The sequence below is a fragment of the Neovison vison genome, chromosome 7 (assembly GCF_020171115.1).
Source record: "Neovison vison isolate M4711 chromosome 7, ASM_NN_V1, whole genome shotgun sequence".
NCBI lineage: Eukaryota > Metazoa > Chordata > Mammalia > Carnivora > Mustelidae > Neogale > Neogale vison.
The window spans coordinates 198,666,490-198,683,029 of record NC_058097.1 but is presented as its reverse complement, the minus strand read 5'-3'; the positions used below and the strand labels follow the sequence as shown (position 1 = coordinate 198,683,029).

Here is a 16,540-nt window from a genome sequence, read left to right as displayed (position 1 = left end):
AATCTTCACAACTTAATATTTATAATATTCAAGATATAATTCATAATATCCTGCTATGTGAAGAACGAAGAAAATGGAACTCCTTTCCCTAGAATGGAAATCTTTTGGATTTCTGCTGAAAGTAGAGAAAATTTGGGACTAACCAACAAGGATTTTAGAGTGGTCATATAACTATTCTCAAAGAGAAATAAACTATGATTTTAACCTATGAAATGCAAAGCTTAGAAAGAGACATTCTCAGGATATATAGGTAAGCCAAATATAGGTAAGCCAAAGTTACTGAAATTCAAGAGCTGAAAAAGCAGTTTCTAATACAAAAAATTCCCTGGATGGATTTAGCAATCATGTGGACACAGAAGAGAGACTATGTGAAAATGGATCAATAGGGATTATAGAAGGGAAAGAGCAGAGAGAAATAATGATTTGAGAGAATGAACAAAGAGCCTCAGAGTGCTATTACTCCAGGAAGCAGTAAACAATTCCTGTAAAAAGCCAGACAATTATCATTTTAGGCTTTGTGATCCACATTTTCTTATTTTCTCTTTTCTTTATTAAGATACTTTTTGTATTTCTTTTTTAAAGATGGACTATTTTTTTGGTATAAGCTATAATTCTTTTTTTCTTCCATCTTATTTTATTTTTTTAGTGTTCCAAGATTCATTATTTATGCACCTCGCCCAGGGCTCCATGCAATACATACCCTCCTTGATACCCAACCACAAGGCTCACCTAAGCCCCCACCTCCTCCCCTCCGAAAACCTCAGTTTGTTTCTCAGAGTCCACAGTCTCTCATGGTTCATCTCCCCTCCGATTTCTCCCAATTAACTTTCCATTCCTTCTCCTAATGTCCTCCATGTTATTCCTTATGATAGACTATTTTTAGAGCAGTTTTAAGTTGGCTGCAATACTGAGCAGAAAGTACAGAGATCTCCCATATATCCTGTCCCATTGCACACACAGCTTCCCTACCCATCAATATCCTGCACCAAGTGAGACATTTGATATAATTGAGCCTACATTGATGCATCATTATCCCCAAAGTCCATAGTTTACATTGGGGTACAGTCTTGGTGTTGTACATTCTATGGTTTTCAACAAATGTATACTAACAGGTACCCACCATTACAGTCTCCTGTAGAGTAGTTTCACTGCTCTAAACCTCTGTAATGTGCCTATTTATTTCTTTGTCCCCTGCCCACCACTCATCTTTTTATTGTCTCTACAGTTTTTCCTTTTCCAGAATGTCACAGAGTTGGAATCATGCAGTGTGTAGCCTTTTCAGATCGGCTTTCACTTCGTTTTATGCATCCAAGACTCCTCCATGTCTTCTCATAGCTAGACTGTTCATTTGCTTTTAGGACTGAATAATATTGCATTGTTAGATGTATTATGGTTTATTTATGCATTCACCTACTGAAGGGAATGGTGGTTGCTTCCAAGGTTTGACAATTATGAAGAAAGCTAAGCCTCTGCGCAGCAAAGGAAACAGTCAACAAAACAAAGAGGAAACCCACGGAATGGGAGAAGATACTTGCAAATGACACTACAGATAAAGGGCTGATATCCAAGATCTATAAAGAACTTCTCAAACTCAACACCCAAAAAACAAATAATCAAGTCAAAAAATGCGCAGAAGGTTTGATCAGACACTTCTCCAAAGAAGACCTACAAATGGCTAACAGACATATGAAAAAGTGTTCACATCATAAACCATCAGGGAAATTTAAACTGAAGCGACATTGAGATACCACCATATACCAGTTAGAATGGCAAAAATCAACAAGGCAAGAAACAACAAAGCTCCAACAAATGTTAGAGGAGCTGTGGAGAAAGGGGAATCCACTTACACTGTTGGTGAGAATGCAAATTGGTGGAGCCATTTTGGAAAACAGTGTGAAGATTCCTTAGAAAACTAAAAATAGAGCTACCCTAGGACCCAGAAATTGCACTACTGGGTATTTACCCCAAAGATACAGATGTGAAAAAAAGGGGCACCTGCACCAGTGTTCATAGCAGCAATGTCCACAATAGACAAACTTTGGAGAGTTGAGATGACCTTCAACAGACAAATAGATAAAGATGTGGTATATATGTACAATAGAATATTATATTATGCCTCCCTCAGAAGGATGAATACCCAGCATTTGCACCAACATGGATGGGATTGGAGGAGATTATGCTGAGTGAAATAAGTCAAACAAGGTTAATTATCATATGGTTTCACTTCCTTGTGGAAAATAAGAAATAGCATGGAGGACATTAGGAGAAGGAAGAGAAAAATGAAGGGGGAGAAATTGGAGTGGGAGCTGAACCATCAGAAACTATGGGGGCGCCTGGGTGGCTCAGTGGGTTAAGCCGCTGCCTTCGGCTCAGGTCATGATCTCAAGGTCCTGGGATCAAGTCCCGCATCGGGCTCTCTGCTCAGCAGGGAGCCTGCTTCCTCCTCTCTCTCTGCCTACTTGTGATCTCTCTCTGTCAAATAAATAAATAAAATCTTTAAAAAGAAAGAAAGAAAGAAAGAAACTATGGACTCCAGGAGACGAACTGAGGGTTTTACAAGGGAGGAGGTGGGGGGATAGGTGAGCCGGGTAATGGGTATTAAGGAGGCATGGATTGCATTGAGCACTGGGTGTTATACACAAATAATGAATCATGAAACACTACATCAAAAACTAATGATGTACTGTAGTGACTAACATAACACAATAAAAAAAGATTTTATTTTGGATTAAAACCCCTTTTTCAGATAAATCTCTTGCAAGTATTTTTTTCCTGACCTGTGACTTGTCATCTTATTCTCTTGATTTTGTTCCTTTTTCATTGCAATATAATATGTAAAAAAATATAATTTGCCATTTTCACCACTTTAAAGTTATAAATTACTGGGATTCGTTAGATTCGCAATGTTGTGTAACCACTATCCACTGCCAGAACTTTTCAAAATCTTCAACAGAAACTCTGTGTCCATTAGGCAATAACGTTCCAGCCCTCTTCCCCTGACCCTATGGTATCTCTAACCTACCTTTTCTCTATGTATCTGCCTATTCTAGTTATTTCATAGAAGTGAATACAGTATCTGTCCTCTTGTGCCTGTCTTATTTTGCTTTGCATAATGTTTTCATGGTTCATCTGTATTACAGTATGGACCAAAAATTTATTTCTTTTTATGGCTGAAAAGCATTCCATTGGATGTACACATCCCCTTTTATCCCTTCAGCCATTGATGGATTCTTGGGTTGTTTCTGCTTTCTGGCTGTTGTGAATAATGCTGCAATGACATTGTTGTGTAAATACTTGTTTGAGTCGCTTTTTCAATTCTTTTGGTTTTATACCTAAGCAATGGAATTGCTAGGTCATATGGTTTCTCTGCATTTAACCTTTTAAAGAATTTCCAAAGCATTTTTCACAGTGGCTGTACTATCTTACCTTCCTGTCAGCAGACCTCCAATTTCTCTACATCCTTGTGAATGCATGATGTTTTCCATCTTGGTTTTGTTGTTGTTGTTTTAAGGATTTTATTTATTTATGACAGAGAGAGATAGCAAGAGAGGGAACACAGGTACAGTGGAGCTGGTGAGGGAGAAGCAGGCTCCCTGCTGAGGAGAGAGCCCAATACAGGACTCAATCCCAGGACTCAGGATCGTGATCTGAGCGGAAGGTAGAGGCTTAACCAACTGAGCCACTCAGAAGCCCCCCCATCTTGTTTTATTATAGGATAGCCATTCTAGTAGGTATGAAGTGTATTTCACTATGGCTTTGACTTACATTGTTTTCAATATCATGATGTTGAACACTTTTTTCATGTGCTTATGCACCATTTGTACATCTTTTTTAAAGAAATGTATAATCAAGTCCTTTGTTCATTTAAAATTTGGGTTTTTTGTCTTTTTGTTTTTTAGCGTAGGAGTTCTTCATATATGCCGAATACTAAACCCATTCCATTGGTCCGTTTTCCTATTTTTATGGCATATATATGATTTACAAAAATATTTTCTCCCATTACATAGGTTATTATTTCACTTTCTTGATAATGTGCTTTGAGGTGCAAAAAGTTTTAATTTTTGATGACGGCCAGTCTATCAATATTTTTCATCACTCATGCTTTTGGTGCCGTAACAAAGAATCCACTGCCAAACCCAAAGTCTTATAGATTCACCGCCTCCATTTTCTTTTAAGAGTTTTATGGTTTTAGCTCTTGTATTTAAGTCATTAACCCATTTTTTGTTAATATTTATTATGGCTTTAGGTAAGGACCTAGCTTTATTATTTTGCATGTGGATATCTATTTGTCACGGAGTCATTTGTTGAAAGGGCTATATTTTACCAACTGAATGATCTTGGAATTCTTTTCAAAAAATGAATCAGCCACAGAGATATGGTTTTATTTTTATTTCTGTAACTGGGTGGTTCTGAGTTATGGAACCATTAGAAATGGACACTCTGACTTGGAACACTATTAAAAGCTACATTTACTGTCATACCTTCAGAGTTCACAGTTTCCAGCTGACGTAACAGATGACATCGTGTTGATAAGTGGTAAGGGGAATCTTAATTCTCCATAACCCCCAGAGGAGACATGCCTGGTGCTGGCAATTGGCTGTCTAACTCAGAAGCGGTACTGTCAGTCACAGGATTCTCCAATTTCTAACACCACAAATGGTGACAGCAGTTGTCATTAGATTAAATACATGGTTGAAAACTTACCTTTAAAACGCGGTTTTTGCAAAAACAAAAATCAAGGTCATTGGAAACATGTTTTCTGTGCACCACCAAGACATATTTCTATGGGCACAACAAGTTTAGTAGGAATGCCTACCCATCACACGTGGGAAACAGGGACATGGTGACCATGTTCTGGAAATCCATAAGCATTCGGCTCACAGCGTCCAGGAGGCACTGAACACGCCTTCCTGGCCAAAGTCTGGGACATCGTTTTATGTTTCTGTGTCTTCAAATAACCCAAATCTTATGTCATGATACATCCTCTCTGTTCCCATAGGTAACTTTTCCCCATCCTCCTAAAACACATGCTGTGTCACCTCCTCTCTAAACCCTGTCCGAAAATGTCCCCATCTCTGATGGAGATGCTGTTTCTGTGTCCTGTATGTGGGAATCACAGCTGACAGCACCTGCTACACTGACTGTGAACCCCCATGGGTTTCTATATCCCTGGGGACCACAGAAACCCCCAGACCAGTGTGATTGACAATAAGTGTGTCTTCACGGAAGAAGGATGTGTTGGTTCAACAAAAGACTCCCTTGATCCAGAGACACTCACCTGTCTGATAAATGACCAAATATGATGCCTCCCACCAGCATTCCAGCCATGAATAAGAATTTGGCCATTGATTTCAGTGACTGCGATTCACATATCAGGTCCCACTAGAAGAGAAGGAGACCGGCAAAAGAGCACTGCATAGCACCTCACAACCCCTCAGTGGAAACCTGATTGAAGCTACTCGAATGACTTTTATGTTTCTTTATATCAGGCAGCCTTCTTCCTTTCCAGCTTCCTTTTTTTTCTCTTTCTTTCGTTCTTTCTTTTTTTTTTTTGCATCAGCTGATCTTTATCATTCAAGTGTCAGCCTAAATACAACTTCCTGTAGAAGGATTCATCTAAATTTGTTGGCTACATTAATGCCTTGTTTCATTTCATACGCAGTGATTCAAACTCGGCCGCAGAACGCAATCACTGGAGAAGCTTTAAACTTTCACCGATGGCAGAGTTTTACTGCAGATCTCACATGGCTGCTCCCAGGCACAGTCTGTGCTCCGAGGTTTTGATCAATATCCTGATGTTTCTAATTCACGAGCGTAACAAGTTTAACCCATTACATATATTCCTTGCTTAAACTTTGGTCTTCCTAAGAATAAAAGCCATATAATTGCAAGGTCACATCTACTTTTTAGTCCTGAGACTCATTAAATACGTAATTAGTGGCATTTAATAAAGAATACTTCCTGAAATAATGAAGTATGAACACCTATATGGCGATTAAAGGCTTGAAGCATGTTCATTATTTGTGCTGCTTCGAAACACCCAGACTGTGTACTCACAAAAGGTAAACGGGATGTCTTACCTTAGTCACAATGGTGGAGGGGAAGGAGCTTTGGTCGTACACCCAACCGTCCACACAGGGCTCTGTGTCCGACTCACTCGTGTTGGGGAAGGTCCTGTTCAGGTGAAGGAGATGCCACTGGGGGTGGATGAAGCGACGACATTTCTCTGGCCTCAGGTTTGAGTCCAGCGGGATGGAGATTCTCAGGAGGGACTCTTGGCTCAGGATCCCTGTGCCGTTAGCAGAGACAGTGTCATTGTCGATGATGTGGACCCAACAGCGGTGACCAGGGACGGCTGCCGTGAAGTTCTCCAACGAAACATGAGGGTATACTATGAGGCTGGAGAGACTAAGGAAAACCATTTGAAGGATCTGGAATCTTCCCAGGCCTCCAACTTGATCCAAGAGGTCCTGAAAGGCCATCGAGGCTGAACAAGTGATCCCCCGTGGAAGGCAAAAGGACTTTATTTAGAAAAATTCAAAGGGAGAAGGGTCTCCATTCACTACGTCACACCAAGCGTGTGTTGATCCTGACCCCACTTTTTCCTCAATGGGCCCCGCTTTACCTCCACCAGGGCCACGGAAGCTGATTCTCCAAATTGTTTGGGGATCGGGTGGGTAGCCGTTTTCTTTAAAGTCCCAGAGAAGTATTTTTGCTGAGATGCTTCCAACAGCTGACCATCAGCACTGTTTAAAGGTGCACTTTGTGAAAAGTCTTTTCGTCAGCAGTGTCCTGAAATGGCACTGGACTTTGATCCCCCACATCTGTAAATAACACAGAATAAACCTACTACAAGGATCCCAGTTCTTTGCAGAATGTGTCCCTTGAGAGCCCCAAAAGGGAACCTTTTTTGATTTTCCTGTGAAAAGTCCTAAAGGTTTAGTGTAGTACTGATTTTGATTAAAAGAGTTAATGAAAATAACCCCGAGTAAACAAAAGCACGTGAAGTATGGTGCAATCCTTCCCTGGTAGAAAGTGACCCTCTGCTTCACTTCAAATCGGACCACGAATTCACACTAAAAATAAGTTCACTCAAAAGGTGGGCAGAGTGGAGAGTGACAGAGGGCAGAGGCTAAGGCAGTGGTAAGTTCCTAAAGAGGTTGACTTCCACAGGCTTGTTGATTCCTTCAGATAACTTTTGTGAGGACCTTTTCTGTGCTGGGAACACAGCAGTGGATAAAACACGGTCTCTAAGGGTCTCTTCCTGTAGTCAGTGACAGAAGAACAGAAAAAATGACCCTCTGATATTACAAAACATTCATGTGGCTAACACGCAATGGGCTGTGGAGGAACTGAACAGAAAATACGGGAACAGTCATGCTTCTTGGTATTTACCCAAATAAAATGGAAACTTACGTCCACTCAAAATCCTGCACAGGGATGTGTGCAGCAGCTATCTCCATCACTGCCAAAATCTGGCCGCAACTGTGATGTCCGTTCGGGGGGTGAAGGGGGTAAATAAACTGTGATCTACCCAGACAAGGGGTTATCACCCTAAAAAAAAAGAAAAGAAAAAAAATGAGCTATCAAGTCAGGAAAAGACATGGATGAGCCACCAATGTAAATTATTAAATCAAAGAATCCAATCTGAAAAGGCTACATTCTGTTCTTCAAAGGCCATTACACCATCTTGGAGAATTCGCCAGTGTGTTTTCTTTCTGCTCTTCGTGTGACATAACGCTAGCCTCTTGCCCCAGCCTCACGTTTGATGATTCTGTTTTGCTACCATTTTGATCAACCGTTGAGGCAATTGGTGGGTTTAACACTTCAGCAACTGTACCTTCCAAGTCATGCGTTCTCTTTACTGACATATCCTCTGAGGTCATTGTTCCCATGTCTGTCTTTCGTTCTCAAACGAATTTTGTGAACATATTTAATAGCTGCTTTGGAGTATTTTTTTCTGTTAAGTCTAAAATCTGGGAAAACTTAGAAACCATAACGATTACTTCATTTTAGAACATTTTCATCACCTCCCGAAAGAAACCGTTCTATTGACTTAACATGCAATCCTGGTTACCTGCCCCCGAACTCTGGCAACAATGATACAATTTCTACCTGGATGCATGTGTCTCTTTTTGAAAGAAATCAATCTCCTTTGGGCCACTGATTTCAATGTGGTGTTTGTCCTTAATTTGGAAAGATGCTCAGCCATGGTTACTTTCAAGTTTCCGCTGGTCCTTTCCCTCCTTCTTCTCTCCTGATATTCCCATTACAATATTAATACAGTTTGCTACTGTCTCACAATTATCAATTCTGTTAAATTTTAAAATTCTATTTTCACTCCACATTTAAGTTCAGAAGTTTTCCAAAAACCAGCTTTCAGGCTTATGGATACTTTTTTAAATCCAATTAATTAACATATCACGTATTATTACTTTTGGGGATAGAGGTCAGTGACTCATCAGTTGCATATAACACCCAATGCTCCTTCCATCACGTGCCCTCCTTAATGCCCATCCCCCAGTTACCCCCTCCCCGCATCTACTTCCCCTCCAGCAACCCCTAGTTTGTTTCCTGGAGTTAAGAGTCTCTTATGGTTTACCTTCCTCTCTGATTTCATCTTATTTTATTCTTCTCTTTGCCATGAGGCTGCTATTGAGCCCATCAAAGGCATCCATCTTTTCCATTACAGAGTTTCTGATTTCCAGCATTTCCATTCCACTGCTTCTTAGAGTTTCTAGTTCTCTGCTGGTATTATCTAACTGTTCTAACATATTGCCCACTTTTTCCATTAGAGCCCTTAGCATGTTAATCTCAGTTATTTTATTTATTTTATTTTTTCAGAGTTCCAGAATTCATTGTTTATGCACCACACCCAGTGCTCCATGCAATACGTGCCCTCCTTAATACACACCACCAGGCTCACGCATACCCCTACCCCTCTCCCCTCCAAAACCCTCAGTTTGTTTCTCAGAATCCACAGTCTCTCATGCTTTGTCTCAGTCATTTTAAGTTCCTGGTCTGATAATTCCAAAAATCTATGCCTTATCTGAGACCATCTGATGTTCGCTTTGTGTCTGATGCATCGGGTGGTCAGATGGAGACAAACAGGCTTTTAGTGTGAGGTTTAAAGTCAATCTGGCTAGATGACAGGCTGTATTTAATTTAATTTAATGTCTTCTGTATCTGTATATGCCAGAGGCTTCAATCTCCTCTAGCGTACTTGGTTTTATTTAGCTTTGTTCTTCTCTCTTATTGCCTTTGGTCTTCTTACATGGAATCTCCTAGAAATCCCTTATATAGAATCTGGGTCGTGCAGCTCTTTCCCTGGTAATCCACTGTTTTTTGTCCCAGAGCCCTGTCGATGTGATGGTTGAATACTGGGGAGGGAGAACATTATATAATATGAATATATTTCTTTTTCTTTGGGAGATGCGGGTAAGAGTCCGTGTGCTGTGATCTTCAGATGAGTTTCATTATTGGGGTCTTTTTTCTTTTCTCTCCTTTTATATGAGATAGAAAAGCTAGATGGGCTGCAGCCGGTTGATTGCCTTTCTCCACATCAGATAAAGTTTTGGTAACCTAGTTTCTCTTCAGGACCCTCCTTCTTTACAGAGAGCAGAGCCAAGGGCAGTTACTCTGGCTGTGGGTATATTTCAAAATGTTTCCTTTGTTTTTTTTTTTTCTCTTGGAAAGAAAAGGCATTTTATTTTGATCTGCACACAGAGAACTTGGTGGGGCTCCGTGAATGTGTGGGAGCCTCATAGTCCCAGAGCTTTTAAATCCCAAACTGGTTTTACACTGGTAATTTTTCAGTTAGGTTGAAAATGTTCCTGCCAGCTCCAGCAGGGGGCTTCTGTTCCTGGTAGGCTATGATTCTATGTAGCTTTCTGTCTCTCCAGCTTGGGAGAATGGTGGGTGAACTTGGACTTCAACACCCTCATGGTTCAAAGAATAGTTGCTTTTAGTTAATGTAGTTTTTTCCCCTTTTGTGAGGATACCAATGGCATCTTTCATACCCTTTATAAATCAGAGCAGAAACCTGAAGTCTTTTCCTCTAATTTTGTTAGACTGAGTTCCAAAAGCATAGTAAAACAAAAACAAAACAGCCCTGTGAAATTCAGAGTTGACAACTGTAGTGTATTTTGTTCAATAATAAAAATAGTAGATTTGGTAATTTTGCAATTTATTTAAAGTAAATGCAATTGTTTGCTCGGTGGCATTAAAATAAATCTGACTCCAATGGCCCTATGTAGACCAAATGTTTCTACTAGCTTTTTAGAGATGATTAACATCAATGCTCTATGTATTTGAAAAGTCAAATAGTTCATAAGTTCATATTATTAGATGACTCATTATTACCTCTAAGAATACCTCCTACAACATAAATTCCCAAGTGCTTGTAATAGCATCATGTGAAAATAGTCTTCTATACAGAAATGATCCAGTTTTTCTGCCATGTAAGTATGTAATTAAAGTCATCTTAATAGATAACTGAGAAAAATCATAGTGCATTAGAAATTGATATATAACTTCAGTTTGTAAGATTTAAAATGCTTGCTTTTAGAAAATTGGCCAGAATACATAACATTCTGTGCAAAGAATACTGGAAAAATTCTGGATGGTCATAATAGATCACACCACATAACTTCGAATGAAATTGTGTTTTTTATTCAAAGTCACTTTCTACTTCATTCATTCCTTTGACAACATTAATTTGTGAACCAAAGATTAGATTCTGTTCAGCTGCCCCTTATATTTACAAAATGTTTATTTTATAACTGGAAGTTCATTTTATTTATTTTTTGCTTATTTATTTTATAGCTAGAAGTTTTTGATTTTTTAAAAAAATATTTATCTATTATTAGAGAGAGAGAGAGAGAGAGAGAGAATGAGAGGAGAGAAGTTCAGCAGGAGAAGCAGATACCATGTCAAACAGGAAGCCCGATGTGGGACTCGATCCTGGGATTCCAAGATCATGACCTGAACCGAAGGCAGTCGCTTAACCAACTTTTTGTTCTTTTTAAAGCAAGTTTGACTCTTCACAAACATCTGTAACTGAGGCACAGAATAAGCCATTGCAACCCCACACTGACCGATTATTGGATACAGGCAGTGCCCCTGGGATGTAACATTGAACCATCTACCTTCCTTTGGCCGAGAGCAATTCCAAGGGCTAAATCCTGCCATGAGCCACCATCTGTCAAAACTCCCAGTGGTTAGGTGTATCTAGGGGTGTACAGGAACTACCCACACAATCCACCTCTTGTGCTGGGTCAATGCATATGATTTATATAATAAATTCAATCACCATGGAATAACTTCTTTCAGGGAAAACTTACAAGAGGAAATTAGTCTGTGAACTACAGATCCCATCATTGCAGCTAATCTAAGGTCTACAAGTATTATTTATTCTCTCTCTCCCTCTCTCTGCTATAACATATTCTAGGTACCCCTCACAGTCCTGGTCTACGAGTCATACCAGGAGCAGTGGCCTACTCTTTGGGAGGTCAGACTTTCTACACACCATGCTCTTTCCAGGGGCTGGCAAGTTCCCATGTCTCTTTACCATCGGAGTTGGACAGGGAGGTACCACAAGATGGTCCCCCCTCACCCCACCAATGGAACAACTCTGGAGGAAAAGAATATGTAGATATACTAGAAAGATCATCTGTACCTCCTGCTGACATTGAGGTGGCATTAAAAAAAATCCAGTCCAATTGGTGACTCCTTTCCTTGAATTCTGGCCTCTTAGCCCAGGAAAAGGACATGACAGTGGGGTAGGCATAATTTAATATATGATGCTCTTCCTGTGTTTCCTGGTAGAGAGGTTCCCATTCTGGATACCAGGACTTCTACGCTCATATACATAGCCTGATTTGCAGGGACAAAGGGAACAAAATCCCCAAGTGGAGTACTAGGAGTTTGGTAAATGGGGCTATTTCAACTTGTACCATTTTGTTCTCAGAACTATTTATTCTACCAATGGGGAATGAAGAACTATAGAGTGGCCATTGATTAAGAGTATGTCATTTAATTTGGAAATAATTTCCAGTTTTTGCATACTATCGTCTCCTAGCTGGCTCCCCAGTGCCCTTTAAATTTAACAAAGCCATCCCATCACTCTATGATCCTGGCAGCTTCCATGTGGTAGAGTGTGACTTTCAACCAGGCGATCAGGGATGTGGTGGTCATGAACCCATTGCCAGGCCTTTTTTTCACACCCCATGTCTTCTTCGGCTCGATGAAGTGTAATGAATACGTTTATGTTGGTGAATCAGTGCTCCTCTGTGCCTTTGAACAGTTATTCTAGCTGAGTTGTAAAGGCAAGAAAGAGAAATACTTAGAGTCTGGGTTAATTCCAGTTAAGACGAATCACTCCCCTTTGGTCTTGAGAGAGATCTAATATGACCAGTTCGGTGTCCATGTTCTAGTTGGTCTCCTGGAGAAATGACATGGTGTTGTTGATCCAACATTGACATATTAATCGACCCAACATTTTGACACTGAGCTGTGGCAGTAGCTAATTCAGACATGTGAGTGGGAGCCTGTCTTGTTGGCTTAATGTATAGCTTCTATCCCTACTGTTCTTTGTCCTGGGTATTGCTACAGATTTTGGTACTATCATATGGAGTTCTACCTCTTGGTAACAAATACCTAAAAGCATAGAAGTAAGTGGCCTTAAAATTTGGTAATGCGGAGAAGCTAGAAATGTTTTAAAGTGCATGATAGAAAATGCCTAGATTGCCCTGAAGAAACTGTTGGTAGAAATATGCATGTTAAAGGTAATTCTTTTGAGAGATCAGGAAGAAAAAAAGAGAGAGCTTTAGAGAAAGTTTTTTATTTTTTATTTTTTTATCTTAGAGAGGGCGTACACCATCTTGAATAGAATATCGGTAGACACGTGACTATTAAAGATGGCTATAGTGAGGTTTCAGATGGACAGAACATGTTACTGGAAATTGGAGAAAAAAAAACCTTGTTTTTTCAAATGAATTTGGTTGCGTTGTGTTCTAGTGTTTTATGAAAAGTAGAATTTGTAAGTGATGAACTTGAATATTTAACTGAAGAGGTTTCTTTTTTTTAAAAGACTCTATTTATTTATTTGACAGAGAGAGATCACAAGTAAGCAGAGAGGCAGGCGGAGAGAGAGGGGGAAGCAGGCTCCCCTCTGAGCAGAGAGCCCAATGAGGGGCTCGATCCCAGAGCCCTGGAATCATGACCTGAGCTGAAGGGAGAGGCCCAACCCACTGAGCCACCCAGGCACCCCAAACTGAGGAGGTTTCTAAGCAAAGCGTTGAAAGCATGACCTGGCTTCTCCTTGCTTCTCATAGTAAGATGGAAGAGGAGAGACATACATAGAAGAAATAATAAGCAAACAGTAACCAGAACTTAAGTATTTTGAAAATTCTTAGCGTAAACATATTGCAAAAAATGAGAAAGAATGTTCTGGAGAAAACATCCGAAATGGGGCTGGGCCATCACTTGCTAAAGTGATTTCAGGTGTGACCTGGAAAATCAATCACCATCACTCCAGAAGTCAGGGGGGAGATGTGGTTAACAAGGAAAGACCTGGGTGGGACGGGTGGTCTCATGACTCAGACTCCTGTGGATTTCCTGGGAGGCCCACATTTCTAGAGAGTTTTACGCCAGCAGAAACACTGCCAGCCTGGACTGAAGACAAGTGAAAGAGGGAGAGAAAAAAAGGAAAGTGGTTACACTTTTGGGATTCTACAGGGTAGGTCAATGAAACTACCTGGTTGTGAACATGCATTATCCTTAAAGGAGAGGGAAGAATTCCCTGAACTCAGTTCAGAACTCGGTGGTGGGTGTGTCTTCTGCTTGCTAATGCCCACAGAGGGTGAATTACCCCCACAGGGAATAGACTTGGAGTGTATTTCACAAATCTAAGTAGAGCCAACTGTTAGGTAAATTAGCTATGATTTTTCTCAAGGCCTTGTTGCATTAGTTCATGGCTGGGACATGGGAGTAGCGACCGGCATCCAAGTGTGGAGCCTGCTGTATAAAGGTACCAGGCAGGGCCCTTAGCGTTGGGGAAGGCATGGCTCCTCACAAAGGCAAGTGAAGACTGGGTCTGCGGTCCCTCTATTGCTGTATACCTGGCTGCCGTCATACTCACTCCCCACCCCAGCCCTATGGGGTATCATGGGTCCCTCTTCTGAGGCATGGTGGTACAAGATCTAATGTCCCGAGCTGTGCATGGCTTGAACACCCAGTGCTGGCACCTAAAACACCTAAGGAAGTTATCATGCTCCCCACTGAATGTAAACCTCACATCCCTTTGTCTTGGTTGTCACTGCAAAGGCTCCACTTCAACAGAAGACACTAGATGAGGCCCAACTCCTTCTCCCTAAGATTGGTATGGTCCAATGGGTTTCTCATCTTTTTGAACATAACAACCCAGATGATCTGGATTATATACCTCATTCTAAAGAGGCCCCAAACCGACCCCAAATCTAGAGAATTCTTCTTATAGGGACCCCTGTAAGCCCCTTCTTACAGGGACTCCCCCCAATTATAAGTCTGGACTCCTTTACTTCATGAGGCCTTCTATGCTATTCAGGAGTCCTGGAGGGAACATACATGGTGGTCTGCCAGGAAGGAGACACACAGACTCCCAGAGTTTACAGGGCACACACAGACAGCCCACAACCCCAATGCCAACCCTTGGGTTCCAGGCCTTGCAACGCTCCTTGCAGAATACCCTTTCCACTTCCTGGTCCCAGAGCCCCATGCTAACCCTACTGCGAAGCAACACTTAAGATGATTCTAAACAGGAGAGTGCCTTATATGAACAACTCTGCCAGTTAGGGTTTCTAAAGACCTTATATCTGAATGGCCCTGGTGCAAACTCCTCTCTCTAAAACAAGCAGTTACCTCACTACAGAGCCCAGATTTGGTGGCCCAAGGTCTCAAGGTCCCCTCTGTCCCCCAAAACTTCCCTTCCCCAACTGCAGCTTAGCAGTGTCCTCTAGAGCATTACCCTGAGGGACTCAGTGGCTCCCTGGAGCTTGTCCCACCTTCTAGGGACAAACATCCATTTACAGTCCTGGTGGTCCTGTTAGACATAGAAGCTCAGTCATGATAATTCCAAATAACCCTTCTCAATTCCTCAAGGAAACTTCCCACCGTCTACAAGACATGGCAGGTAAAACTGTAAAGGGAGTGAATATTAATCTTGACGTGTCTACCGGCACTGTATTTCTAGAACAGTTGCCGGTGGTGGTGGCCGCCTAGCTCTCTTTCTTCCTAGGAGAGGTATGAAGACCCTCACTCAGTGACATGTCTGGGAATAAATCCAAATTCCTGGCCTTTCTCTTGGAAGCTGCCCATGAGAACCCATCCAGTTGCCTCCTCTAGTGAAAATATTAAATACACCAAAATGTTGGCCGAGACAAAGTACAGAAGGCCTTTGGCCCTTCATTAGAGACCTGGGATCATCAGGCCTACCATCTCACCCTTTAAGAGTTCCAGATACTGTTAAAACCGACCACCAATGAATGGAGACTAACAATCAACTATACGAACTTAAATGCACAGGCTCCTGCCCTTGAGGCCCCATTCCCAGTATTGTAGAGATAACAGATGGTGTGCAAAGGCTCAGGGCCTCTCTCTGCTTTCTGGCTGTTGCCAACATTTCTTATTGGGTTCCATTGACCAAAGACTCTTGGCCTCAGTTTGTATTCACTTTTGAGGCCGCCCAGTATACCTTTCCTCGGCTGCCCACGGGGATCTGAGTAGCCCCCCATTGCACATAGCTTCTGCAGACAAGACCCAAATCCACTCAAACTAATCCACTGCCCCCTTCACTATCATATAGATGACATTCAATCATGGGAGGCTCTGAGGATGCCACACAGGGATACTTACTTCTGGTGACACAACATTTATAGTAGAGAGAATGCATCATTGCCCATTGTAAGAGTCAAGGCCTGGCCACTCCTGTCAGGTTTCTGGGCAGAGGGTGGCCCGCTGAGAGCCACGGAGTCCCTCTTTCTGGAACACACCGACCCCGAACCATCAAGCCTCCTGCTTCAGCAGGCACAACACGTGTGAGGTCTCCTCACCCTTGGGGGCAACACATCTCATGCATATCCATTCTACTGAGGCCCACTGATGCTGTTGCAAGCAAATCAGCCTCTTTCCATTGGGAAGAACCTTCCTCAGGTGACTTAGAGCAGGCCCTGCCTTTAGTCCGTCTGAGCTCAGATTTTGTGTTGAATTACTGTCAACACCTGATTATACCCGGTGGCATTCCTGGTCTAAACATGGCTCCATCTGGTTGCCCATGGGTTCTGGACCAACCGTCTGCCCTAGACAGCAGCCTGGTACACACAATGTGAGCACCAAATCTTGGCAGGCTACGGGGCCCTTTAAAAAGGCAATAATGAGCTTATAGTGTCTACTGCTTCCCACAAAAGTGCTATCCTGCTTTGGGTCAGAGAGTCAACCCAGCAGAGGCTTGACATCGCCGCGGAGGCCCCTCTGGGCCCTTCAGGAAGGGCTAAACCTCATGTTA

The 16,540-nt window shown here is 41.7% G+C and overlaps 2 protein-coding genes across 2 annotated transcripts in view; both read right to left on the bottom strand.

Annotated features, from left to right (window-relative positions):
• LOC122913034 (solute carrier family 22 member 9-like) overlaps positions 1-6,482 on the bottom strand; it is a 34,175-nt gene extending 27,693 nt beyond the window's left edge. The window contains exons 1-2 of the mRNA XM_044259515.1: positions 6,081-6,482; positions 5,279-5,382 (exon numbers count right to left, since the gene is read on the bottom strand). Coding sequence (XP_044115450.1) covers positions 5,279-5,382; positions 6,081-6,482 — 506 coding nt within the window. The remainder of the gene's footprint in view (positions 1-5,278; positions 5,383-6,080) is intronic.
• A 1,019-nt stretch (positions 6,483-7,501) lies between these two features.
• The window catches only part of LOC122913033 (solute carrier family 22 member 10-like), a 46,521-nt gene continuing 37,482 nt past the window's right edge, over positions 7,502-16,540 (bottom strand). Inside the window, exon 11 of the mRNA XM_044259510.1 lies at positions 7,502-7,554. Coding sequence (XP_044115445.1) covers positions 7,531-7,554 — 24 coding nt within the window. The 3' untranslated portion in view covers positions 7,502-7,530. The remainder of the gene's footprint in view (positions 7,555-16,540) is intronic.